A 27,577-nucleotide genomic window follows, 5' to 3' on the forward strand; every position below is an offset into this window, starting at 1 on the left:
GGCCTGACGAGGTAGTTCTTCTGTGTTGTGCCATCCGCTTCGCCAGAGGTTGTTTGATTTCCCCGATGTATAAATCCTGGCAATCCTCCTGGCACTTAACAGCGTACACTATGTTACTCTGTTTGTGTTGGGGGACCCGATCCTTGGGGTGGACCAATTTTTGGCGCAGCGTGTTTTGGGGTTTAAAAGCCACAGAGACCTGGTGTTTAGAAAATTCATGAGAATGTCATGAGGATTTGCATAATTAAGATTAAAGAACTGACCTCCCAGCCCATTGTTACTTCAGTGGGCTGGTTTCAGTCATTATGCAAATGTACTGTTTATAAGATTGGGGAAACCTGCAGTCAGCTGAGACTGAAGAAGCCACTTGGATGAGTGACGAAACCTTTCTCCCACAAAACGCTACGTCCAGATGAACAGAATCAACTTTTGTAGATTTACTTTCCTGGATGATTGAGAATGCATCAAGAAGAAGATCTGATCTGCAGCAGACCTCTGGAAGCAGGACACATGTAGTAAAACACCTTTGTTACTTTATTACAGCTGCCAGTTTTACCCATGTGGACACATTGCAATAGAATCAGGAAAAACCAACAGGAAAACACAAAAGTACTCAAAACACATATATCAGCATCATATAAAACATTTCACTAATGCTGTTTTACTCTAAATATATTCAGCATATATAAACTGCATGTCTGGGTGAGGTATAAGAATAATCCATAGAAGTTTAAGCCTAGGAAGGACAATACAATATCGCCGAGGTAAGAAAAGCTTTTTAATAAAATAAAAGTCAATCTGATTTTGTTTCTGTTAAACCAGGAACATGTCAGCTGTCTTTCTATTTATTAAAAATATTTTTGTGTCTAAGGCCAACTGTGACACAAGAGTCACAAGGCATCTCATTAAAATGAGGAAAGCTGAAGGTTGTAGAGCTGGACTCCTAGTGATGCTGTTTCCTCCTTTTATCCACCTGAAATGGACAATGAAGTGACAAAATGATACTCACAGAAGAAACACCAATAAACAAAAATGCACATTTACTGTTTAAAATCTACAGATTTTACCTCTTCTGAGCAGAACGCAAGTCTTCTTGCATTCATCTTCTGTTTCGTAACGGTTGCCATTTCCACCACAGCCTCCGTACCAGAACTGTGCACAAGCATTGGCCTGCTTGTCATAATACCAGCGTATGATATAGTCTCGGCAGGTGCCTTGGTCCAAGCTGAGGTCACAGCGGGGATCTAGACGAGGGAATGGTATGTGAGACACATGTTTACTAAAAAAAACATTTATGTGCTAGAAGAATAGACTTAGCCCTTTCCCGACAGAGCTAACGCTGATAGATTCAAGGTTTCTTAAAGTGTATAGTCAAAATTAGTTCTTGCAACAAGACATTGATACCAAGCTCATCAGCAAAGCTACAAAAAAAAAAAAAAGGCTAAAAAGAAAAGAACCAATGTCTTTTAATGGCCCAATGGAAATGAAGATCTTGACCCTCAACTGAAATGCTGTGACAGGACCTTAAAAGAGATGTGTACAAATGAATTTCTGCAAATTTAACATACTAAAGAAAAACTGTAACAGTTGGGCCAAAATTCCAAAATGATGTGAGAGACTAATAAAGTTATACAGAAAACAGCTGCTTTAAGTTATTGCTACTAAACTTTTACAAGTTAGACTGCAATACTGCACAGAGTCCCCTGAAATCTTCCCTTTTCACGACTCTACTTTGGAGAATTTCCATGTACTACAACCCCACACTGCTTACAACCTTTTTTTTTTTATTAACACAGTGTATTGATTTGCCTCAGCAGGTAATTTTCATTTAGTTTTTATGTTTTTCTTTCTGTGACATATCCAGTACAGGAGTGTGGTACTCACCTCCAGGCTGAACTGGAATCACCACAGGCTGTAACTGATTTGAGTTTGAGGAGGAACTTGAAGTCAGTGTTGATGAAGATATTCCAGATACAGATGATGATGAAGATGATACAACAGTTGTTTTGGACACAGAACTTTCTCTACCAGGTGATATAAATGTTGTTTTGTTGACTCTAGACAGATGCTTGTCACCCCGCACGTGAGCCCTTAAATCTAAATCTTCACCATCATCATCCTCTGTTACCTGTGTGAAACAGCAGCACAGTGTTTCAATATTGCAATAAATACATTTACTGTAAGTAACAAAGTATTATGTAATTAAAACAGTGAAGACGAGACCTGAACAGGAAGAGGATCGGCACTGATGGGCAGTGTGAAAGTGTCTCCACGGCCACGGCTGTTGGTGTGTCTATGGTTTTGGATTTCTTCTTCATAACTGTTCCCATATCCATTGTTTCCAAAAATGTAACCATTGTTGCCATAGCTATTATAGTTATTAGTAGTTGCTCCATTATTTCCACTAACACTAAGCCCATTGTTACCATTCCGGTGTCCATTGGTAATGTGATTGTAAATAAAGGCACCATTTTCATCTTCACAGAACTGGCTGACAAGTTTGGACTCCAGTGCTGTGGAAAAATGAAAGAAAAAGTGGGATTATTAGGCATTTTAAATCTCCTCACGATATTTAAAGTATCTGGCTTTGACTTTCACCTGTTAGCGTGTTGAAGTCATCAATGAGGTACACGTGTTCACTGTCTGGGTCTGAGGCTATAAGATTGAGTTCCTGTAAGAACTCAGCCTGGGTTGGATCAGAGGAATTGACAATTCCCAGGGCGTACATCTCAATGTTTGCAGCGTGAGCCTCCCGCACAGCTACATCAAGCTTGACAGGCTCTCGTTTGTCAGTTTGACCATCAGTGATGACGATGGCTACTTTTCTGACACCGGGGCGGGCGCTGAAGAAAGCCTCCTGAGTCGCCTTTCTAATTGCAGTGCCAGTGTAAGTGCCCTCTCCCATGTAAAGCATTTTTCTGATCGTCTGCTTGATGTCCTGCTTGCTGATGTAGCGAGCCAAGTTGAATTCTAAATGAACATCCAGACTGTAGAGGACCAGGCCAATTCTGGTGGCGTTGCGGCCAACTGTGGTCCGATCCACTAACCTTGTGACGAAATCTTTGATGATCTCAAAGTTCTCAGGCCCAACACTCTCTGAGCTGTCAATGACGAAGACAAGTTCCATTGGCCTTTCCTTGCACTTGATGCCACATCCTGAAAAGGTATAAAGTGCAGTTAGTACATGACTGCTTTATTGCACATGTGCAGTTTATGGGCAAAGGCAGACCATCAGCGGCTACTCATACTGGCACAATCTGCAATAACAATAAACCCTCTTAAACCTAGGAGTGTTGCTTCTGCAGCTGGTTGCTATGATGGCACCTGCAGTTCATCCAGTGGCCACTTGAGGCTGGCTCCATAACTGAGTCAGTCCCTACAGACTCAAATTTCAAAGTAACCAACTTTACAACAAAAATATGCATGTTGACAGTCTGGTACAAACAGATTTTGGTCTTTAAAGCTAATTTTCCTCTTTTAGCTATTAAAATGATAAACAAGCTAGGGTCAGGCAACTTTATGACAAGTAGGTGTCGACTAGGCCACTAGCTAGTTCTTGCCTCAGCTAATACAAGTTCTCGTGGATTTGAAGTGTCAGTGGAATATTTTTATTCCAATTTATTCTGAAGATACCATGGCTAATTATAGTTTTTAATTTACTAAAACCCTGTTTAAGAAGTCTTCACTCCAGGTTTTGCGAGTGCAATTCTAGCATTTTCTGTTTTATCTCACTAGTGCATGTATACTGTATACAGATGATCTAATGCATTTGTTAAGCACTGCAGTCTTTACATGCACTTTGCTTACTAAACAGAATAGTATTAATTAACACCTCAGTACTTTAACCTGTCATCAAAACATTTTAATTTCTTGTTCAAAACATCCATAGATGTTTGACTAAGTTTAAACTAGAGGGGCACATACTGAGCACATCCTCCATCAGTGCCAATGTCAGTGCTCCGTGTTGCATTGTAAAGGCATTTAAAGTCTATGGTTTAGAATGCAGACATTCAAAAATACAGACAAACAAATGGCATAATCATATATTTTTTGGCTGCTGCTTTGGCAAACTAATAAAATACCAGCATGACAGTAATGAATTCAAAGCTCCTCTGCACACAGATTTAAAAGATTTAATTGCAGATTTTACTTTGCCACATTGTCTGTTTCTACACAATTGTTTATTAATCATTATTAAAATAGACAAGGCTCAATCTTACCACAGATTTCTTTGATCAGCTTAATAATTTCTTCTCTCTGAAAAATATGGAAAACATATGTCAGTGGAAAATGTTTTTACTTTTTTGAATGGCCCCAAAAAAATGTTGAATTACTGAACTTACAGTGAGGCTTGGTTCTCCCTTTTCTCCAGGCCTTCCCTGTAATTTGAAAAAGGATGAAAAACAACATTCACGTTTCAGTTTTGTGCTGTTAAAAACACATATATGAGTAATTTATTTACTCGTTGTTATTTTGGTCTATTTTACCATTTCACCAGGGACTCCAGGATCTCCCATGTCTCCTTTTGTACCCTTTATCCCCCTCTCACCCTGTAGTCCACGATCACCCTATCATAACAGAAGAATAAATTATCAGTCAGAGACCAAGTAATCCGACATCAATAAAATATTTGAAAGCAGCATGTAAATTCATCACTTTTTCTCCAGGAGGCCCATCTCCCCGAGGCCCTCTAGGCCCAGTCATGCCTTGCGATCCTGGCTCACCCTGAAATTAGACTGTGTTATTCACTGAATCATACAGAAGAGATCCAAACTCAAGAAAGGTCATAAATTATTTTTGTGTTTATCCTGCGGCCGGTTTGCCAGGCAGTTCACTTGTGAAACATGTCAGCACCAATAAAATGCCGCTTCACTCTTTCATATACAAAAATAAATGAATGAATATACAAAACATATAAAAAACTTACCTTTGGACCTTGAATACCTTCTCCTTGAGGTCCAGTTGGGCCTGGAGGACCTGGCCTTCCAACATTGCCCTTAACACATAGAATTTCAAGTATATTAGTGAATCCATATTCTACACAAAGCAGCACATACATTAAATATGTTCAAAATACAACTTTCAATATTATAATTTGTCAACATTAGAATTAGCATGTAGAATTAAAAACAATTAGATCAAACTGTAATCGCTCTTACTAGTGGTCCCTGTAAGCCTTCTCCTGGCGGACCAGGCAAACCTGGCAATCCTCTAAACCCAATGTCTCCCTGAAAAAGACATGATAGTATAAAACAGGCATCCTTATACATATCAAACCCACCTCCCAAAAAACAGCGATGCAAAAACTATAATAACAGACTAACTAGATTATCCCAGAATCACGTAGCATGTAGGTACAAACCTTAGGTCCAGGAAATCCCACTCCTTCTGGGCCGGGCTCACCTGGTAGTCCTGGCTGGCCTGGAGCACCCTGGATAAAGTACAGAGATTATTCCAGTTTTAGCAACCTTGCACAACATTAACTAATTACAGAGTTGCAGGAAAAACATTTAGAAATTTGTCATGTCTTGGCAGTTGATACTAACCATAGGGCCAGGGATGCCTTGGCCTTTTGGGCCAGCAGGACCTGGTAAACCTGGATAGCCGCGATCACCCTGGTACAACAAATTCAACAATGAGGCCCAAACCTTTGTGTTTTAATCAGTGCGTCTAATAAATTAGGACTGCATTTACCTTTGGACCAGGTAGTCCATGGCCTGTTTCTCCAATAGGACCAGGTGGGCCAGCGGGACCAATATCACCCTGAACGCGAGACAGTTAAGTCTGACTACAGCAACAGTTTTTTGATGCATTATGTTGCATCAGACTACACTGGTGGATGCTTACCAAGATCAGTGTAAAGAGAAAATTTATTTACCTTTGCACCTGCTATGGACCGTCCCTGCTGCCCTGGCATGCCCTGCTGGCCTGGTATCCCGCGTTCGCCCTGGAAGGAAGTTGTTGAGGAACTTAAGATCCTATTCACACTTGTCTTTATTTTAACAACAAGTGTGCTGCCAACAACTGGTAGAAGACTCATTTTTTTGGCTTCGTTCAAAGTTTGGGTTAATGTGTATACACTATCACGGACGCTTTGTACCACAGTAAGATATTATCATCATGTTCTGTGAAATTCTTACTTTTGGTCCAGATGGTCCTGAGACCCCAGGAGGTCCATGTAACCCACGGATGCCCCTAACACCCTGGTCACCCTGGGAGTGAATACCAAATATATTTTGTGAGTAGCATTAAGAAAACTGTGGGATACACAAGACTACTGAATTATAAACATACCTTCTCGCCTTGAGTGCCAACTCCTTGTGGCCCCTCAGAACCTCTTAAACCAGGCAAACCAGGCTCACCCTAAAAGAACGAATGGGTTTATTCAATAAATAATAAGACTTTTTTTCATAACCATTGTTAAAATGATCAGTCAGATACTGCTTTACCTTCTGCCCTGGAGCTCCATCTTCTCCTGGCAGACCAGGCAGGCCACTCACTCCTGCCGCTCCAGGTTCTCCCTGTAACAGCAGAATGTTTTCACATCCAGCTTTTGCTGTATTCAGTACTGTTTTATGCTGCTAGACCAGGATTAGCCTGACACACTTTGTTCAGGAAATGTCTTATCTTACCTTTGGCCCAGGTTCACCAACACCTGTCTCTCCTGGAGCTCCATGCTCTCCTGGTAAACCTTGGTCTCCCTTTGAAGAGAAGTCATATTCTAGTCATATCCTACCACGTTTAATTAAACTTAAATCTGAAAACTTAATATTTCAGATTTAATAATAATTCTAAATTTGAAATATTTTACCTTTTATTTTATTCATTTGTAGTAGTTTTAATTTTCTGCTGTCTCTGTTTGATAACTATGGCAAGCAGCTAAATTATTTTGTCCTGATATAACAGGACAGGGTAAAGTTAGTTCTAGACTGACCGGGAATCAAGTTCTTATCTTGTCTGCGTGACTAAAGTAAACAAGTAAACCCGAATAATCTGAATATGCATCTTAAGGGTTTTTTAACAAACCTTGGGCCCAGGTAGACCTTCTCCTGGAAGACCTCTGACTCCTGGAGGGCCTCTTGGTCCTTCATTTCCCTGTACAATAATAATAATGATTCTAGGGTTATTTTAATGTGTGGTGCTACTGCATTCCAATTCCTCAGCATATGTGTCAGAACAAATAAAGGCAATCAAATAGCATTTAGATAAAGATGTCGCCCTGACCTTTTCTCCCTGTATGCCCACTGCTATTGGTCCAGTTGGCCCTGGCAATCCTGGTTGGCCCAGTTCTCCCTGGGAATAAACCATCATAATCATAAATACTTACTGTTAACATTCATGTGTTCACCCAGTGTTAGCTGTAGAAGAGAGGGTGAATGGATCCCTTTCCTCTTTTGTGATCCCTGAGATTTTTTTGTGCACTTTGCATTAAATTTGTGTCCTTTTGGTTTCCCTTTCATTAATAAAGATTTAAAGTTGATTTTGATTTCAGGGAATCACTATTGTTGCACAAAAGTATGCAGGCCCAGTCTCAGCCTCCCGGTGGGTTTTAGTTTGTTTCTGAAAATGCTAGAATTAGTATTATAGTGTATAGGAAACTCATATCGTGAGAAAGACTGTAAAGATCAACAGCAATGCAAACAAAAACTCATTTTTATTTTATAGATTACACTTCATCATATCCTGTACACACATACAGAATATGGTTATGTACAGTAAGTTCCCAGACTCATTTTATCTTCATATACTGTATTTTCACATTTGTTGTGTTTATCAACCTTTTTTCAGGTTAATAAATGTTTAACTCACAAGCAGCCAATGAAAGATTGTGTTATAGCTACCTAACTGTATAGTATATAGTGCAGCCCTGCTGTATGCACTACCGTTAACATTCCCACAGTAACCAGATGTTTAATCTAACGCACTCCTGTATTTTGCCTCACTCAGTCACAACATTTTTATAATTGTAGCCTAAAGGACTTCTAGAGTTTCCCCTTGTGGATTTCATTAGAGTCTTTGTTGTGAACAGTCTTTGTTGTTGCACTGAATTTTCTTAATTAACTTCATTTACAACCCACCTTTTCTCCTTTGATGCCTACACCCTGCTGTCCCCGCGGTCCCCTGGGCCCTGGCAGCCCTCGATCCCCCTGTAGACCAAAGTCAGGTTAATTCCATTAGTCAAGATTGGGTCACAGCCAAATCCCACTGTTTCAGTAAAGCATGGCAGGAGGGCATGTTTGCTCCTGTTGCTGAGTGATTCACAATGATCCCATGACCCAGGAATGACATGTTTTTGTTTGTTTGTCTTTCTGACAATTTTTGAGTGTACAATACTTTTATCTTAACTAGTGTTTGTTCATTTAAAAAATCTGAATGGAGAGGAGGTTTTTTCTCAATAGGATGGTATAGTAAAAAGTATAATCACCAGAAAGTCTGAAAGCGATTAAAACTGCTTGAGGACATTTCAGTGTTAATTCCCTCAACAAATAAAACTGCTTTTAGAATTCTTTACACAGAAACTTCAACAACTTTATAAAGAGAGTGTTGCTAACATTATTTTAGGTTTTTACTCTTACTCGGTTATTATACTGTTTTTACTTCGCTGTGGTTAGGTTGTTTTCTTTGCTGCTACACAGTAAGACCTGCTGTCATTAGTATTAACATGTCTTGCAAAGCCCTTGGTTGAATCCCAGCTATCTCTATTTGAATGAGACGTCTGCTGTGTGTTTTTAAATGCAGCATGTGGCAGCATGGGGAAAACATAGTTTTTAGGCTTAACAACAGAGTGTGTATACACGCTTGAGTGAACGCCTGTATTGTGAGTCAGTGAGCTGGAACAGAGGCTGATTTTGACAGATGTGTATCAACTAGTTACCTGAGACTGAATCATACACTCTTTGTTTCTTTTAGTAATGCTCGCTGAGGAGCTTATTTAATCACAATTTATGTCTTTGTAACCTTCAGATACAGCAAATGATTCATGGAATATTTACTGTAATAGATTTTGAAGTTGGTAATGATGAAAGTAGTTAGTTTAAAGATCATTATAATGAAGGCAGATTATCTGCAGCACTCATTTTGTCTAGTAGTGTGAGATCAGAGGTGTGTTTTCAGTGTCGTGATATAGAGGTGAAGCACTCTCAGATTAGTTCAGATCAATATTTTGCCATATTTCTTATGGTTTCAAAATAGTGTTTTCCTCCTCTATTTGCAAGATTATGCAAAACTACCAGTGTCACATTTATCAAAAATTGGGGAGAAGTGGAGCATGGCTGAAGAAAGAACCTATTAAAATGGGCTTTGGTTCAGGTTTGTTTTTCCTCCAAAATCTGCGATTAATAAATTATATCTTATCTTAAATGCAATGTAGGACATTTGCCTTGGTGGAGGATACACTAATAATGTTTAATATTTTTTCAAAAATATCATTTGTCTTTCACTCGCCTGCCTTTTAAACACAACCCCAAATTTTTTATTCTCTAATGATAGATTTAAAGAAATACCTTTGGCCCAGGAAACCCTTCACCTTGGGGTCCTTTTCCCCCTTGAACACCTTGTGGTCCTTGCGCCCCCTGTAAAGATAATCAGCGTACAATATAGCTAGCTGTAAGTCAAAATACAGACTTTCTTCAGAGAGCAGATCTCCCACTAACACCAACACTGACTTCACAGCTATAAAACTGTAGCACAGACTCTGATGCTTCTGAACTTACAGGAAGGCCGGGTTCACCCACTCCTGGAGGACCATGAGGACCTGGTCTGCCCTGGAATCCCATGTCACCCTGAAGAGAAATATTAGTGCAAATTAGTCACCCAAACACAATCACGACGATCAATATTCAGAGGAAAGTTCATAACATGACTTGCTTTTGGTCCAGGAAGCCCAATACCAGTCTCCCCTTGAATTCCTGGAGGGCCGGATGGGCCCCGTTCACCCTGTATTCACAAACATATTATTTAAACAACTGTATGTTGGACTTGCAAGCATTAGCATATAGACGTACTGAACGACAATGTTTATATCTCTCATCGTTTGTTACCACTTAATTTAAACCTTTAGTAGCTTGGTTTCATTGTATGAAAAAGATGGAAAAAGGACTGAAATGTTTTATTTTTTCCTGTGTATAAGGTTAAGAAGGCCCAAAGGTCATTACTACATCAAAGGTGAATCTCAAAGTTGGGGTAATGGTAGCTGTTATCTAAAGATAAGAAGAATAAGCTCAAAATCATGTAATCACTTAGACTGTTTAATAAAGTCTCTGTCTACAGTTTTAATCTGAACTGATACAAGGAATTAATACAAAGACTTGTCTTACAGCTACTCGACTTGCTTGTGTGCTTGCACAAATTGCATAGGGACCACCAAGACTCCTTGTAATCTTTCCAAATGCATACAGGTCCTCACATGGTGAGACACTGAGCATACACAGACTTTCCATGTGTGTTATTAAGTGCAAGCCTTGTTGGAAAAGCTGAAGATGGTGTGGGCACCCCATAATCTGTATTTAGACACAGGATATGGGCCATTGGGAGAGCCTAGAGTGAGACTTTTCCATTATGTTTTTTTCCCTGAGCTCCTGAATGGAAGTAATGATGGGGAAGACATTGGCTCATTGCCAAGTCTTCACGCAGGGGTCTATTAGAAGACAACCGGCTTCTGTGTTATAGAGTTATTACCGAGGTAGAAAAACTCTAACCTCTTGTTTATACTCAACATAAGAGGAAATGCAAAGGTCACAGCAGATGTGCATGGTAGGATAAGTAAAAGTTGTCAGAAAGTGGCAGACCTGCTTTCCCTGGGGGCCCTCAGGTCCCCTGTCTCCATGCGGTCCTGGTAAACCCTGGATAAGAACAGCATACGGTGACTGATCATCACTTGAAATATCACAATATTGTGGGTGTGCAGTTCAAATGTTGACACAAACATTTGAACTGTTTAGTAAATGGAGCAAAAAACAGCGTTACTAAATGCTAATTGCTAAAGTGCATAACAAAACAAATTCAAAGGTAATAATCCAAAAGAATGCAGGACATGAAATGGTTAAGCACCAGAAAAAAGAAACTGACAGGATTTCAAATGAAGCTTATGTGTAAGTTTAATAAGGAAAATCTGTAATCACTCATCTGCCTGCTTCCCTGTCCCTATCTCTGCTGAACCTGGTCACTCACAGCTCTATCCAAATCTCCATCTTCATCTTCGCCGGCACCAGTGTCTAGACTCCAGGAGATCCTGTCTTTATTCCTATCACTGCAGGCATTCTGTTACGATGGGTTATCATTAACTAATTGCCAAATAGCTCAACTAAATGCTATATTTCAACAAATCATCTTCAATAATTCCTAATGGTCTATCCTTTTTAAAACACACAAAGCATCATTTACAAAACAAGACACAAGTGAAACAAAGCTCAGGTGTGAAAAATCAACCACACCACAAACCTGTGATGCCAGATGATCACAGGGAAACAAAAGCAGCAAGTACAAACAAAACAACACAAAAAAATGATGCTTCATGATAAAATTAGGGGAAGAAAACAAACAGGTGACACTAAGGCATGAAGGCTACTACTGAACAAGATGACAAAGACAGGAGAAAATATGAGTTGCAACTAAAAACCGATGAAAAACAGTGATGAAGACAGTACCCACTGATTCTGAGGTATAACACTTTGCTGCTCTGTTTTGTCTGCTTATTAAGTTGCTTATTAAATTTATGTTAAGACACATGAATTCATACTAACCTGCAGGCCTCGGGGTCCTCTTTCTCCTATTGACCCCTCAGGACCCTGAAACACATTAAACAACCATAGGAAACAGACCATAAACCCAATTACCATATACACAATTAGTAAAATCCATTAAATTGAAAATGTTAGTTAATGTTAGAATGTTTAATACCAAGAGCAATGTCATACCCTGTCTCCTTTGATTCCTGGAGTGCCACATTCACCCCTCTCACCCTGCGCAGAAATTACAAAAACAGTTCAGGCTTCAATTCGCTCCAAAACATCCCACCACTGTTACTAATCTAAATTTCATACCTTATCTCCTCTGTAACCTGGTTTTCCCTGCAAATAAACATGATTGAGACGCCATGTGTGAACAAGTTTCAGAAACAATGAAGATGCTGATCACAAATAGTGTCATTTACCTCTGGACCCTCTCGCCCGGGTACTCCACTTAATCCTGCTTCACCCTTAGGTGGGATTAGAAACAGGTTTAGAAACAAAAATGGATACTTGTACATTATTAGTGTGTTAAAGCAATTCAGATAATAATTCTGAAATAATTTAGAAAGACCTCATAGTCACTATACTTAATGGAAGCCAGTAAATAAAAGTTAAGATTAAGAAAGACAACACAGACATTTCATAGTTACAATGTAAATCAATACTAGCATGTAAAGCAATGTTGGAAAGATGTAAATGTAGTTCTTAAACATTTTAATTACAAAGTAGCTCTTAATTACAAGACGTAAACATGGGTTGAAAGCTCTGCAAGCATTTATAGTCATGGAAAAAATGTCTGCTATTATACAAAATGCATGTTTATCATCATAGGCACTAAAGTTACCCTTATGAACCTAATTTCTTACCTGCTGTCACCAGTATATTAGAGGTAAGGAAGAGCAACAACAGATTGTTATTCACATATTTTTAAATGCAAGGTAATATGAATATAAGGAAAATAAAATCGGACCTAATATTGAACCTTGTGGTACTCCACTGGACACAAGCGAAGAAGTGAATTAAAAGCACGAGTTTTGTAAGTTCAGGGAAGCCTAACGTCTTTTTGCAAAAGACGGAAGTATTAAGTATCTCATGAATATTTCTGCAAGCTAAGAGCTTAACATTCAGAGCAGTCCACATATCTATCAAAGGGCACACACCTTTTGCCCTTTAGGCCCCGGGGCTCCATCATCACCAGGGCGACCTTTCTTTCCCTGGAAAATGCAACAAAATCAAGATAGAGATTTGATAATTTGTTTTGTAAATTTTGCATTCTTGTTGCTGTGCACAAAATGACTTCAGCAGATAACACTATGACCTTTAACCTCAACCAAGTTGTTGCCGAGTAACCGTGTGGAAAAAGGTCAGGGACCTTTCTGACAGATCTGTATGATCGCTGAAAATATGAAACATGAAACATCTTGTCCACATGGCCATAGGTCATTGTTTTGAGCTGCACCTGGATAGTGTGTGTCAGTTATTATTCATCAGAAATCCCTAGTTTGTGGTAATTTTACCAATAAGAGCAATTATGAGAACCTCTTAGTCTGAGTGTAAGAATGTGAAGAATCTCTCTGTGGTGAAAGCACCTGGTCTCACAGTAGTTGTCAGTCAGTAATATGACTGTCTGCCGATAACTTGACCACGTTATCTGAGCAGGAGAAGGGCTTAAACTAAAGTTGTTATGAGTAAAATATGTGAGTATGTGTGTAGAACAGCTCAGATCATCTTGTGTAAGTATTCTTCTATCCTCGTCCCATTGACCATGGCAAGATTAGTGAGATTTACTATGGCCAAAGAATCAGTTTTACAGGAAGCTCTAAATGTGATGCTTCTGTCTTCCATGGGTCACATCCGATGTCACATTAGTATAATAACTAGATGAGGGTAAGTAAATATATTTCTCTTCAAATAGAAGATGAAAGTCTCTGGTCCTTTTTCATTAATCTTCTTTAAGATGGTGGGATTGAACCACCCATCCTCTTTGTTTGTGCAAATGCCTCTAAGCTGCATTTAAAAAGAAAGCAATTATCCCGTCTGAACAAAAACGACACAGCAATCATAACTAAAATATCAGGTTCGTATAAAATGTTTCTGAAATCCTTCTCACCGATGAGTGCGACACTTCAAAGAAAACTCATTGCTTATGGTGTATTTTCATACTTACTGCAGGCCCACTGGGTCCTCTCTCTCCTTTGTCACAAGCACATCTCTGAGCCACTGGGCACTTCAAAGAGCAGAGATACGATTATTAAACTGTGATAAAAGCCATTTTTTAACAGTCAATTAAATTAAATAATTTAGCTACTTAATGACATTTTATTGAATATCAAATATCTACAGTTCGTGTGAGTTAATATTTGTAACTTGTACTTACATCTTCATCAGCTAAGCCAATCTGCAAAGAAAATAGAAATGGACTTGTTGTCAGTTGTACAAACATACTTCATTTATTATTAGGTTTCTTCTGTTATTGCCAAGATGTGTTGTCTTGATTCAGCATAACTTACGTGTCTACATGCATTGGTTTTGATAAAAATTTAGGAAATAATGAGATTTGGGTATACAAATCTTAACTTTGCATTATCTATTAACTTTTAAAGTCCTTTAAAATGATGAGTTACAATGAGTGAATGAGTGTGTGTAATAAATAAAGTGGTCAGATGCAATGGAAATGGATATATGCACACCATGTATTATTCCACAGGAAATCTAACCGCCTTAACCCAATTATTAATTTTAATTGTTAAGGCAGTTTAATATCAACAGTAATACAATTAGAGATTACCAGACGGAAAAGAAAATCCTGGGGGCTTTTCCTTTGTGTGTCTTTTTAAAGGTTCGGGAGAAAGGCATAAATCCATAACGGACATGAACATCTTTCATTTGTTTTTTCCACAGCACTGTCATCACTTCATCTCTATAAGATTTCATGAAGCTTGCATATCAATGTACCAACTCCCATTCAAAGCAAATACATCACTTTTCTTTTTTGTTTTGTCTACTGAGAGATGAGCTTTAATGCTAAATACTCACAATTTCAGTGGAGATTTTTTCGACTATGTTATTATCCTGTAAATTACGGAGAAAGACAGAAGCAGGGGAGCTGGCAAGGAGGCGGAGATTAGCAACATTGGCCGGCTCATTGGCTGCTCGGGTGATGCCCAAAGTGAAGAACTTGATGCCCTGGTTTTTGGCTTCAGCAACAGCAGAGAAAATGTCAGGGTTCCTTGGGTGGGAAACACCATCTGTAAGCAGCACTGCTACTTTGATGCTGTGGGGGCTGGATTCTTCCAGGTAAATCTTGGTCATGTTGGTGATGGCGTACGTGGTGTAGGTGCCATGCCCAATGTAGACTATTGGGGCTATTTGGGTCTTGAAATTCTCTGCTCCTCTCCAATCTCTGAAGGTCTGCTCTGTGATAACGTGGCTGCTGTACTGCAGCAGAGCAACTCTCAAACTCAAGCTGCGTCCAGTCTGCAGCCGGACACCTCGGAGTCTGTCCACCATGTTCATGGCAAACTGCTTTTCATCCTCATGATTGTCTTTTGCACTTTCAGAGCTGTCCAACAGGAAGGCAAGTTCCAGGCTACAGTCTTCATCAAGGATGGCTGTGACCACACAGAACAAGTTATCTGATTAACTGATTGACTGCATCTCAATCAATTTGATGAGAAAATGCTGCAATTTTTGTAACAAATCCAAAAATTTATATTGAGAAGATGTAAAAAGTTTTGCAAAATCAGTTGGGGTTATGAATTTGTGTTTCTTATTTTGTTGAAATATACTGCTTAAGTTTTGAGAATGAAGAAATATTAATGCATCACTTTAAAAACTGTCTTCTTTATTCATTTATTTCTTACCTTGATCATTGTAGATATTTGCAGCAAGAGGTTTGGCTCCAGAATTCTTGATGGTTTTCCTCGCTTGGTAAAAGTCTTGGGCCCATATGCTGGAAAGTGCTGTGGCCAGCAGCAGTGGTGTAAGAAACATCCTTGCCCCTTAGAGAATACAGCAACGACAAATTAAAGTCAAAATTACACTGTACAAAAGAGGTCTTCACATCAAATCAGAGTGTAGCAGGTTGTTTTTTTTTGGAGAAATCAAACTCTTAAATGTGACATTTAGAAAGGTAGTAGATCTTTAAAAGTATTAAGAGACTTTCTTCACATTGACTTACAAGCCAGCTTCCTGTGCAATTGCTGCAGTCAGTCCTGTTTTCGGAGTCGTGAAAAATGCAGAATTAAAAAAGGCAGCAGGGTGGGCAGAGGACCAGCAGAGGACAACTAGCACCGTGGGTTGCACTTCATTGATTGTGAAGCAGCAGTAGCGTCAGTTCTGCTGGGAGAAGAGACTAAGAGACCCTCAGACATTCACTCCTCCTTTATAAGGAGGCACCGACAGACCAGATCCAATGGAGCAAGGCCAACACTCCTGCGCTTGCCTGAGGCAAAGAGATCGCTGAGATATGTTTGAAAGAGTGAAGCAATGTAGTGCATGTTTGGTGAACTTGGTATTTTAATGACTACAAATTGAACTACAGAATAACACAGAATTATATTCATCATGTTAAGTAATGGATTGAAATCATTATAGTTACAGAGTTTAATTAGCTGCATTTAGATTCTTCTATAATCATTAATGTCATTAAACTCACTATAGTTAAATAGCGTTATGTTAGATGCTTAATTCTTTGTATTTGCTGTGAGCTCGTAAAATTGGAATGGTTTTAGTGATGTTTTTGTAATTAAATTCCATAAGGGTGTGGGAGGTTCAAAATTTAAAGGCTCTAAAGCCAAATTCCTTGTCACCTTCGGTCTCACTGGGGCTTTGGAATGACCATAACAGTGCTGCCTGTGGAAAAATGGGTTAAAAGGTCCAAGATTTATGTTCGCTTAAATGCCAAGCAATGAAAACCAGTGAAGAGGTGCAAAAAGGTGGCAATCAAATAGAATTTTGATCCAAGTATTCTCCACAAAGAAAGATAGAAAGATTCTGCTTAACTTTGCTTTTATTTGTTTTTAAATGTTTGTCCAATGCTGCCCCTGTGTACCTCTCTGAGCTTCTTCATCCATACATACCTTCCCGGTCCCTCAGGTCGGGAGACCAGCTCCTCCTGAGCGTGCCCAGGACTAATCGTAAGCTCAGAGGGGATCGGGCGTTTGCTGTGGCAGCACCAAAATTGTGGAATGAGTTGCCTTTACATGTTAGACAGGCACCTTCCTTATCTGTTTTTAAATCACGTCTTAAAACATATTTATTTACCTTGGCTTTTAGCACAGCAGGACTTGTTGATGTCTCTTAATATGTTTCTTATTAATTATATTATTTTTAATTTTAAGATATTTTATATGTAATTTAAACTGTTTCCTCTCTGTTTTATATTTGTAGCACTTTGGTCAACATTGTTGGATGTAAAGTGCGTTATAAATAAAGATGCTATGCTATGCTATGCTATTCAGAAGCTTCAAATAAAGCTTAAAACCTCCAAGTGAGTGACAGGCACTTCAATTTTCAGAAAATAAATAAAAGGAAACTGCAGGTGGTATTTCACCTTCCAGACCATGAAATATGACCTTATGATATTGCAGAAGCAGAGGTGACCTTTCATTGTGCTCCTGGTGTGGTTTAGAGATGAGGACGGTTCTTGAGGATTCACAGAGCATTCTGCCTGCTGTGCTTAAAGTGAAGAGGCTCTGTATTACAGACCTGCAGGCTAGGAGTAATTAGAGGAGACTTTCTGACACAAAGGAATGCAACACTGAATGATGGTTTGGAAAAAAACACACGCACTGCATCTTTGGATTATGACAAAGGACAGCCTATCAGTATACTTCGTATGTAGGGTGTATGACTGTAAAGTTCAGGTGTGGTCAAAATGGATTACAAAGAATTCGGTCGATATTTCTGATCTGCAACTGCTTATCCAATGAATGTCACCAAATGGCCTGGCGAGAAAGGAAGGGTGCACCCTGGATATGTTTGCCTGTCTGTTATAGGGCTCACTGAGAAAGACAACTATTCACTTTCATATTCACATGTACCACCAATGTAAAATCATCAGTTAACCTAAACTTGTTGACCAGATGTGCACAGGAAGAGCACCCAAAGTCCAAATGGAGAGGTCCGAAACAAAACTTTTTTTTTTACCAGAACCAAATTTTTTTTTGCCATCCACAAGTCAAGATTTTCCCAGAGGTCTGAATTTTCTTGAGTAAATCTAAATTCCATCCATCTATCCATTCTCTGCCGCTTATTTTTTTTCAGGGTCGAAGGGGGGCTGGAGCCTATCCCAGCTGTCTTGTGGCGAGAGACAGGGTACACCCTGGAGAGGTCACCAGTCTGTCGCAGGGCTAATAAATTTAAAATTTAATTTCAAATAATTCCAAACTTTTGAACTTATAGATGGCATAAAAACTCCAACTTATTTTCATTGGCAGAAACAAGTTCCACATTTCGCAGCACTGTCATATGTTCAGTCTCGGCTGTTGGCTTCATAAAGCATCTCTGCATCACACAGTGTGTTTTTATAAGCTGTAAAATTAGTTATATGCATTACTACTACAGTATCTCTTTCAAAATACACTATCCCAACCTATGTATGCAAGCACAATCTGACCTGAAGAGTTGTAGGGGCCATCTTCGCCTACATTTGATAGGCAAAGCCAGACATTAAAGCCAGACATAAAGGCAGGGTGAGAAAGAATGACATGGAGGAAATCACCATGATCCCAAGCCGCTGCAGCTTTTCAGCATTCAGGTTATCCACTTAACCAAGTGAGCAACAGCAGTCCCCCAACAGATAAGATTTGAGGTGTTCCTTCGTACTCATCTCATCATGAATTTTCACAAATTTAATGGATAGTTTATACAAATAACCTTTTCCTTGATGAATTGTTTGAATAAATAAACCTTTGATTTGATATGTTTCAGTTGCACTTCATTCAAAATTATTGCTTCAATATTATTATAATTAATGCTTGAGAGGGTGAAGAATCATTTTTGTGAGTGAATAAAACTAAACTCCTAATATTAAGCTGGCAAACTAACTTGCAGCCATAATCAGCATTCCTGAGCCTTTTTTATTTACAGTTGACCCCAATTAATAAATACATAAATAAAATTTAAAAAAAAATCTGCTGACCAATAACTCCCCCTTTAATTAAACTCCCAGTTAAAAATCCAGTCCAAACCTTTCAGTTGGAGTAAATCTATATACAGGGAGTAGTTGGCCTGTGAAGGACTAATTCCCTTTACCTGTATCGCGACTGTATGTTATTGGAAATGTCGGCTCTGCCCTCTAGCGGTGTATGAAGGCATAAAATCAACTCATACCGCACATGCTCAGAAGGGCCCGGTTCAGCGGTTAGAGATCTGCCATAAGCAGAGTGCGCCGTCACCTTCAGCCATCTTAACCATGTTGGGTGCCTTGGGACGGTGCTGCAGCGGGTCTCTGCAGGCTCTGAAGCCTGGCTTCAGCTCTCTGAAGACAATCCCCGGGAGAAATGCGGCTCTCTATTCCAGTAAGTAAAGTTTAAAACTGTGGCCGACTGTCAGCATTATGTGTCGCTTGTTACTACAGCCAGTAGATGCGAACCCGGCGGAACAGGCCTGTACCATTAAGGCTCCATTCATTGAAGATCAGTGGGTATTTTAGCCAAACAAAGGATCTAAAATATGAGCGAACCAGTTATTTAGGCATGTTTTTGCTTCAGGTATTTGTCTTTACTCCTGATATGTTTTACTTCGCTGTCTTCCATGAATGACCTTCGTAAGCGGGTCATTGTTTTGCCACAGACCCTGTGCTCTCGCTGTTCCAAAGTTTTAGTTAGTCTGTGTGCTTCAGTTACAACAGAATACGGAAGTGCATTTAAGAAAACCTAAAAATGTGGCAGTATTTTATAGGCAGGCAGTTAATTTGCCTGCCCTCTAGATGTACTTCAGTTCACTTGCATAGGTTAATTTAGTATGCACGGTCTCTCTGGGAAGCATGAACTGTTGCTGTCATGTGCTGCCATTCATTTCACTGTCCTTTCAGGCAGGGGTTATGCTGCCCCAGCTGCTCAGGCTTCGCTGGCCAATGGCCGGATAGTAGCTGTGATTGGTGCTGTGGTGGATGTCCAGTTTGATGAGGGCCTGCCTCCCATTCTCAATGCCCTGGAGGTGGCAGGCCGCGAGAGCCGGCTGGTGCTGGAGGTGGCACAGCATCTCGGTGAGTGTGCTGAAATGAGCCAGCTCAACGCTCCAGAGTGAATATTTGTCCTTAATGTCTTTCTTTGTACATTCATTCAGGTGAAAACACAGTCAGAACCATCGCCATGGACGGTACTGAGGGTCTGGTCCGTGGTCAGAAGGTTCTTGACACTGGAGCTCCCATTCGGATTCCCGTGGGCCCCGAGACCTTGGGCAGGATTATGAATGTCATCGGAGAACCCATTGATGAGAGGGGTCCAATTAGTACAAAGCAGTGAGTATTGAAAGGATTCAAACTTTCCCACCCTCTGTGAATATCTCAGCTTTTGTCTGTTTTACTCAAATAAGAGTTAAAATGTGTCTTTACTATTAATGGGTTTGACAGATGATAAAGCACACATGGCACCTGTCTTATTCAATTGTAAGCATGTTTACAATAACAAACATTACTTGGCAGGACTGCTCCTATTCATGCTGAAGCCCCTGAGTTCACTGACATGAGTGTGGAGCAGGAGATCCTGGTGACTGGCATCAAAGTGGTAGATCTGCTGGCACCCTACGCCAAGGGTGGAAAGATCGGTTTGTTGATTTTTTTTTTTTAATTTTTTTTTTTTTTAAATCCATATTTATTTTTTCACACAAGAATTCCTTGTTAATTTATTATTGTGTATGCGTCATTCCTTAAAGGTCTGTTTGGTGGTGCTGGTGTTGGCAAGACTGTGTTGATTATGGAGCTGATCAACAATGTGGCGAAGGCTCACGGTGGTTACTCTGTGTTTGCTGGAGTGGGCGAGAGAACCCGCGAAGGAAATGACTTGTACCATGAGATGATTGAGTCTGGTGTCATTAACCTGAAGGACACGACCTCAAAGGTCAGAGCCTTTTAACAAGTTAGCTGTTAAAACATACGTAGTCATTGTATTGTAGCAGTAAAAGTTTGGTTTTTAGCTCTGCTGTTGGATTTCAGTTTCCTGGGACTCTTGCATCGTGTTTCTCAGGTGGCACTGGTGTACGGTCAGATGAACGAGCCTCCAGGTGCTCGTGCGAGAGTTGCCCTGACCGGTTTGACTGTTGCAGAATACTTCCGCGATCAGGAGGGACAGGACGTGCTCCTCTTTATTGACAACATCTTTAGGTTTACCCAGGCTGGATCAGAGGTTTGAAATGGAATAAATAAAAAATACTTTTTGTTAGACCTAATAGTTATGTCATCTCACTTTAATATTTATATCATTATCCTTTAGGTGTCTGCTCTGTTGGGTCGTATCCCTTCTGCCGTGGGTTACCAGCCAACACTGGCCACTGATATGGGTACAATGCAGGAGAGAATCACCACCACTAAGAAAGGCTCCATCACCTCAGTACAAGTAAGAATTCCCAGGATGCTAATCCTAATTACATGTCAGCATGCTCTTGTTTTCTGGTTTATTTAAACTGATTTGTATTGCAGGCTATTTATGTGCCTGCTGATGACTTGACTGACCCCGCTCCAGCTACCACTTTTGCTCACTTGGATGCGACAACCGTGCTGTCCCGCGCTATCGCCGAGCTTGGTATCTATCCTGCTGTGGATCCCCTAGATTCAACTTCCCGCATCATGGACCCCAATATTGTTGGTTCTGAACACTACGATGTTGCCCGTGGTGTGCAGAAAATTCTTCAGGTAAGCTGTATGCCATAACAATTTATTAATAACAAACAATCAATACAAAAGGCAAAAACTAATGACTGTTTCTTTCTTTCTTTCTTTTTTTTTTTGTAGGACTATAAGTCATTACAGGACATCATTGCTATCCTTGGTATGGATGAATTGTCTGAGGAGGACAAGTTAACTGTAGCACGTGCACGCAAGATCCAGCGTTTCCTGTCTCAGCCCTTCCAGGTAGCTGAAGTCTTTACCGGTCATTTGGGCAAGCTGGTCCCTCTGAAGGAAACAATCAAAGGCTTTAAGAGCATTCTAGGAGGTAAAGTGCACCACTGATATAAAGACATTTTTTAAATGGCATCAACTTGGTGTGCTTTTTATAGTAATGGTTATTGTTGTTTTTTTTTTTTTCTCTTCAAGGTGAATATGATGCCTTGCCAGAACAGGCTTTCTACATGGTGGGCCCCATTGAAGAAGTAGTCCAAAAGGCTGAGAAACTGGCCGAGGAACATGCGTAAACGATATCTTTCTGAGGCCGGAAAGTTTTGAGATGAACATTTGTACAGTGTAATTTCTATTTGAGGAACTTCTAACGTGTCATGCTAAGTATGTTTGTTGTGGTTCCATTTCTCTGGAAGATTAAATTTAAAAAAATAAATAAAAAAGTAAATTTGTGTTGTATCCATGGCTTCTTTTCTTTCTTTCTTTTTTTTTTTTTTTTCCCCCACCCTTCCCTCGAAATTGTCCACAAACATGCATACTTGTTCACAATAAATAAAAACCATCATACTGATTAGAAAACATACCAGATGTTTATCCAATTATGTGGCGCAGCTTCCTATTCAGCTCCCTTTCCTGTGTGAGGAGGCTGTCACTGTGTTCCTTGAAAGCGTCGAAATCCTGTGAAAATGAAACATTTGGAACATGTTCTCAGCCTCAGTTTGGGCGACCATGAAATTTTGCAGACTGCCTATTTCAATGCACCTCTTTTAGCTTCTCGAACTTTCTCACAGATTGATCGAGAGCAGACTGGAGGGACTTCACTCTTGCATCTTTGTTAACAGCTTCTACTTCACGTGCAAATCTGAAAGTCGAGAACAAACGGAAGATCGCTCTCATTTGTGCTTCAGTCTTTCTGTGCGTGATCCTGGAAATAAATCTTAGTATGCCATGTTGAAGGATGTCGCAATTCCTAAAGTGTGTTAAGAAGAGAGAGGCTCGCTTACAGAAGTAAAAATGAAGGATGCATTTTTACCTTCAGTGTATAAAAGGTGAAGCACACAACTGGAATAGACAAATCACAGAGGAAGGAGTCCCTAAACTAATTGTCTATTTATAACTTTTTTCATTTATTTAAGATGATCAAACTTTCTGGCCTTCACTGTCACTGTGATTAAGAAACTTAGATATACCTTGTCATGTTGTAAATTAAAAGAATCGATCAATATAAAAGAATAGCATGAGGACTGCAACACTGGAGATCATAAAGTCTTAGTCCTGCAGTGCTGTAAGTAGCATAACAAAATTTATAGTGCAGATGTTAAACATTCTCATTTGACACTTTAAAGTGATGGCTTGAGGCAAAACTGATACTTCTCTAGTGGGAAGGGCTAAGACACGAGGACAGGAGTAGAGGAGAAAATAAGAAAGTCAGTTAAACTTTAAAGTCTTAGAGCAATGTAACGTGAGCACTGTTAGTACCTCTCCAATGCCTCCAGTTGCACTTTCTTCTCTTCTTTGCATTTTGTCTCCAGGTTCTGGATTTCCTCCTGTTTCTCCTGCATTTAAGAGCAGTTTGTATGTTAATGAAGCCATTCATTCATTCATGAGCATTTGTGTGTGTTTATTAGTTAGAACAATGCTGTTTTTTTATTGACCTGTATCACTTTGCCTCTTTCCATAGAAAGACACAAAAACTTGTCCTTCTCCTTCATGAGACTTGTTATCCTTTCTCTCATTTTGATTTCATTCAAAGCTCGCTGTTCTTCAGCCTCTTGTAGCTGCAGCTTCAGTTCTGTTTGCAGAAAGAAAGACATTATTTTGTAAACTGTAGAGATAGACCTATAGTTTTCTACGCACCTTTGCAGTTGTCCACAGCCTCTTTGTGCTGCTGGTGTGCATCCTGTAGCTCATTGATTAGTGATGTTTCCCTGGCTATATGCAGATTTTCTTGTCCCAGGAGTTCCATCTGGCATCCAGCTAATTTCTCCCTTAAGTTTTAGTGTAAAACAATTCAAAAGAAATTAACAACTATATATTTAATGATTTTTATTACTGTTCAATAATTCTTGTTTTTCAAAAGTCTGAGATTGAATCTCAATAGATTCAAGCATTAGAGTTAATTAGAGTTAATTACCGATATTCCTTTCTCTTGTGTGCATATTTCTCTATCTGCCGTTTAACTTCTTCCTCCAGTTTTTGCACTAACACTTGGCTGTCATGTAACCTCTGTGAGAAAAGCGATTCATTCTCTGACTGCAGCTTTTCGTTTTCGAGTTTTAACTGGCTGTTATGATTTTTATACTCCTCCATGAAAGCAATAATTGCTTGATTGTTGGCAGCTAAATCCATAAATCTTTTCTCCAGTATCTTTGATTTGTTCCTTTCCTCTTCCAGTTCTTTCTGACAGCGTGCCACTTGGTCCTCATGCTCTGCATTGATTTTCTGCAGGGCTTGATATCGGAGAAACACCTCGTCGGCTCTGTTTTTCAGAATGCAGATCAAACTTGACTGCTCATCTACTCTGGACCTCAACATCTTTTCCTCTGTTAGATCCTCCGTGGGAAGACTTTGAAGTTTCCCAGGTGACTTCTGAATGCAGTCCATATGCTGTGAACAAAGGGAAGAAACCTAATGTTAAAACATGGCAATAACTTCTCTCACACCAATCTGACAAGGCAGGCAGCTGTCCATCCTGAGCCTGTGTGTTTAGGCATGTAGACATGGTTAATTCAACCTTCTCCTTAGTTAAAACTCAGCATCAAAATGGGGACGAAAAGCAATTTAAGTATTTTAAGTAGTTCAATTCATGATTCAGCAATTTAAGTAGTTCAAATAACCAGATGACTTGTGGAAAAGCATCTCTGAATGCAGAGCATATTAAAACACTGAAGCAGATTGTCTTGACCATTTTAAATGGGGACAAGTCAGCTGGTGAGTGTATTTAACTCAGGGATGTCAAAGTCATTTTACATCGTTGGCCACAAACAGCCCACTTTGATCTCAGCCAGTGAAACTCCAATTTTAGTCAATGTAAAAAGAAATTTACTACACATTTAATCAATGAGATATCTTAATACAAGACAAAGAAGAGAAATTTCAACAGTATGTCTCAGTTTTTCTACTACATGCGTAGTAATTGAAAGATAATCTGTCAGCATGACTCTTTGGGCTTCAATTGTAAGAAGTAAATGTATAAAATTTCAGTCTATAAGATAATTACTTTGCTGTTACGTGAATGGCCATGGGATGAGATATTTATAATAAGGCAAAGTTGTAAAAGACACCTAACAATATTGGAGCCTTCGCCGGGCTGATTCTGGCCTTACGTTTGACACCCCAGGTCTGACTATTAACTATAGCGGTTAAATGTACTAAGTACAGTGCTATTGTTGTAGAGCAATTGCTCATAATTTTCTTTAAGTACACTATTGGGCTAAATGTACTTCTGCGACTAAACACTTTTAGGTAATTAACGGTTTTAGATACTCTGCGCATCTTAAAAGATCGCTAGCTTATACTTTTTATGTTACCCATCTCTTATTATTCTTTTTTAGCATGTTTCCAGTTTATTCACACACTTAGCTCACTTAGCTTAAATTTATTCCTCATTTAAAGCATTTAAGTAATACAGCAGTACTTAAAGTTAAGAATTGTCGAGAAAGTAAACTTAGTATTAGTTTGAACTAACTTTTTTGTTTTGCTTTTTTAAACACACCTTCACCTCGCTGCCCTCCATCTTCATGTTTTCCTCTGCATTGCTCTGTGAAACTGCCATGTCGAGTTCATATAATACAGATTTTCAGTCACATTTTTTCCGTACCTAACTTCCACTTTTCGTTGAAAATATCTTTTAAAAGTCTCGGTAGTTTCGGTTGCACCGTCGCTAATGGCAACCATCTTTGAACCGCCCTTTCTTCTGATTTATCGAGTCCCACTATTCGGCCGCATGAGGGCGATGTTGAGCTTATTATCGGCCGCCAACTTGGTTAACAGTAGGTTTTCTTTTTTTAAAAAAAAATATTATTATTATTTTAGTAGTAGCAGTTTATATTTTTTATTTATTTATTTATTTTTTTGATGATTGCATTTTTCCGTGGCGCTAAATTTGTATATTTTTATTTTAGGGAGATCATTACACCATAATTCCGTTAGTTTACCATTAGATAATCTAATAATCGTTTGACCTCCTTTTGCAAAGCACCGTTACAAAGACTCTTAACAAAGTGCATGTTTGTCGTCATATGTGCCAGAAACATGGCCCTTGCTCGGGCTCTAACCAACCATACTGGGATTAAGTTCTCTGCCTGGGCCTTCTTGGACGCCCTAGAAGGCCTTGTTGTAGTTGCATGCTTTTTTATTTAGTCGCCCACTCTTTATTTTCCCCCCAAGAACCAGTAGGCACCCATTTCAATCCCTAAATCAAAGTGATAGCCCGCTGAGAGTGAAAAATCACTGGCACTGGGACGAGTCGGACCTTACTCGGCATTATGCAGATTCCAGAGCCCAGAGGGATTTATCGTGAGGGCCGAGGCTGGGTTGGGGGAGCGGCTGTCCTGGCCTTTGTGCACGCCCCTTTTCATCAACTAGCGGGCCAAGAAAGACAGAGGAAAGCAACAGCATCCCAGCCCCAGTCCTTACAGCTCCTCCATCTGCACAGCGGAGCTGGACGGACCAGCCAGGATGTGGAGAGCACTGCTACTTAAATTCCTTTTTGTCCTTATATGCTGTGTTACATGGCACCACTCTGAAGGTAAGTACTGTGATTTTTTAAAACTTTTTTTTCTCTGTCCACACAGGATGTTAGCTGAATGACTCATTGAGGAACTGCATAACTGCTGCGCTGCACTGCACTTGTTGCACATAGGAAAAAAATATGAGAAAACTGAAAATCAATCATATTTGATGGAATTTAAAGAGCAAAAGAAGGTGGAAATAGTATTGTTAATTCAAAAGCCTTTGGTTTAGTGCCTGCACTCAGGATGATACTGTATTTTTATTTATTTATTTATTTTTAATTTAGCCACCAGGTAAAGTAATTCTGTCTGTGGCGCTAAATGCTTTTACACATAGTATTACTTTAAAGGTTGAGCACAAAGCCTTCCTCACACCGATTGGAAGTTATCTTGAGGAACTTTTGCCTGAGCTTTACTGTTGCTAGGTAACGGAAAAGAGCATGTGACTTACAGGCAATCTGCGAGGACTGTGGGCCACTGGTACAAGTCTCATTCAGTGGAGCAGATTTTACGCTGCAAACCCACCGATTCGGCTCAGATTCCAGCTTTATTTTCTAATGCAAGAGAGAGAGAGAGAGAGAGACACACACACACACACACACACACATGAAAAAAAAGCTCACACACTGCTCTTTATACGTGACAGTCTCATGCTTGTCTGTTGTGTTAGGAACACGGCTAAGATCTTACTTCTCAAATTGTAATCTGCTTTCTTTTTGCTCAACCCTTAGTATGTAAGCTCCTTACTGTGAATCAAGCAACTAATTACAGTGCAGCTGCTGCAGAAAGGAATCATTTCTAACCAAGAGAGAAACAGTTTCAAGTTTTTTTGTTTTTTAAATAAACCTAAAGTGAGGTCAATGCTACAGCTTTTTTATTTACTGTTATGAAATATCCTAGACCTATTTCCTCACTGGCTAAAAGGCAGAAAATCGGGCCTGTCTATGTAAAAAACCCAACAAAAAACAAAGACAATATAACTGTACCGTATAACTGAGACTGTAGCATTTTAAAAAAAATCACTTGGCATTTCCTTTGAATCTTGGCAGTTGCAT

At 39.5% G+C, this 27,577-nt stretch overlaps 4 protein-coding genes across 12 annotated transcripts in view; 2 read left to right on the forward strand and 2 right to left on the reverse strand.

The window, feature by feature from the left end:
* Positions 1–516: 516 nt before the first annotated feature.
* Positions 517–16,094, reverse strand: col28a2a (collagen, type XXVIII, alpha 2a). The gene is made up of 36 exons (XM_026144753.2): positions 15,910–16,094; positions 15,593–15,730; positions 14,766–15,340; positions 14,107–14,127; positions 13,897–13,956; positions 12,890–12,943; positions 12,152–12,196; positions 12,042–12,068; positions 11,916–11,960; positions 11,742–11,786; positions 10,788–10,841; positions 9,868–9,936; positions 9,714–9,782; positions 9,504–9,572; positions 8,079–8,147; positions 7,225–7,293; positions 7,027–7,095; positions 6,633–6,701; positions 6,450–6,521; positions 6,295–6,363; positions 6,141–6,212; positions 5,879–5,947; positions 5,695–5,763; positions 5,547–5,615; positions 5,363–5,431; positions 5,160–5,228; positions 4,928–4,996; positions 4,657–4,725; positions 4,488–4,568; positions 4,344–4,379; positions 4,221–4,257; positions 2,599–3,156; positions 2,224–2,513; positions 1,885–2,128; positions 1,068–1,244; positions 517–973 (listed from the first exon to the last, which is right to left on the reverse strand). Exons 2-36 carry the CDS (start codon positions 15,720–15,722, stop codon positions 966–968), a joined length of 3,666 nt encoding a protein of 1,221 aa, XP_026000538.2. The 5' UTR covers positions 15,723–15,730; positions 15,910–16,094; the 3' UTR covers positions 517–965.
* Positions 16,095–19,070: 2,976 nt separating this feature from the next.
* LOC113007807 (ATP synthase F(1) complex catalytic subunit beta, mitochondrial-like) lies at positions 19,071–22,232 on the forward strand. Its single transcript, XM_026144754.2, has 10 exons — positions 19,071–19,252; positions 19,768–19,941; positions 20,022–20,196; positions 20,380–20,501; positions 20,610–20,794; positions 20,921–21,079; positions 21,167–21,289; positions 21,373–21,585; positions 21,685–21,886; positions 21,988–22,232. The coding sequence occupies exons 1-10, from the start codon at positions 19,147–19,149 to the stop codon at positions 22,083–22,085; spliced, it is 1,557 nt and encodes a 518-aa protein (XP_026000539.1). The 5' UTR covers positions 19,071–19,146; the 3' UTR covers positions 22,086–22,232.
* zgc:172182 (coiled-coil domain-containing protein 89) lies at positions 21,592–27,115 on the reverse strand. Of its 9 annotated transcripts, none has more exons than XM_080290429.1 (8): positions 26,974–27,115; positions 23,924–24,396; positions 23,647–23,777; positions 23,445–23,581; positions 23,269–23,345; positions 22,552–22,759; positions 22,374–22,467; positions 21,592–21,846 (listed from the first exon to the last, which is right to left on the reverse strand). In XM_080290429.1, exons 1-7 carry the CDS (start codon positions 27,013–27,015, stop codon positions 22,381–22,383), a joined length of 1,155 nt encoding a protein of 384 aa, XP_080146555.1. In that variant the 5' UTR covers positions 27,016–27,115; the 3' UTR covers positions 21,592–21,846; positions 22,374–22,380. The 9 variants fall into 9 exon arrangements, with proteins under 9 accessions (XP_080146555.1, XP_026000540.2, XP_080146553.1 ...); XM_026144755.2 differs by lacking the exon at positions 26,974–27,115 and adding an exon at positions 25,505–25,718 and having other exon boundaries at positions 22,552–22,651; XM_080290427.1 differs by lacking the exon at positions 26,974–27,115 and adding an exon at positions 25,505–25,718.
* Positions 25,754–27,577, forward strand: part of lrp2a (low density lipoprotein receptor-related protein 2a) — a 55,788-nt gene continuing 53,964 nt past the window's right edge. The window contains exon 1 of the mRNA XM_026143784.2: positions 25,754–26,539. Within this exon, the coding sequence (XP_025999569.2) occupies positions 26,470–26,539 (70 nt within the window). The 5' untranslated portion in view covers positions 25,754–26,469. The remainder of the gene's footprint in view (positions 26,540–27,577) is intronic.

Source organism: Astatotilapia calliptera, chromosome 16, assembly GCF_964374335.1.
Source record: "Astatotilapia calliptera chromosome 16, fAstCal68.1, whole genome shotgun sequence".
Taxonomy (NCBI): Eukaryota; Metazoa; Chordata; class Actinopteri; order Cichliformes; family Cichlidae; genus Astatotilapia; species Astatotilapia calliptera.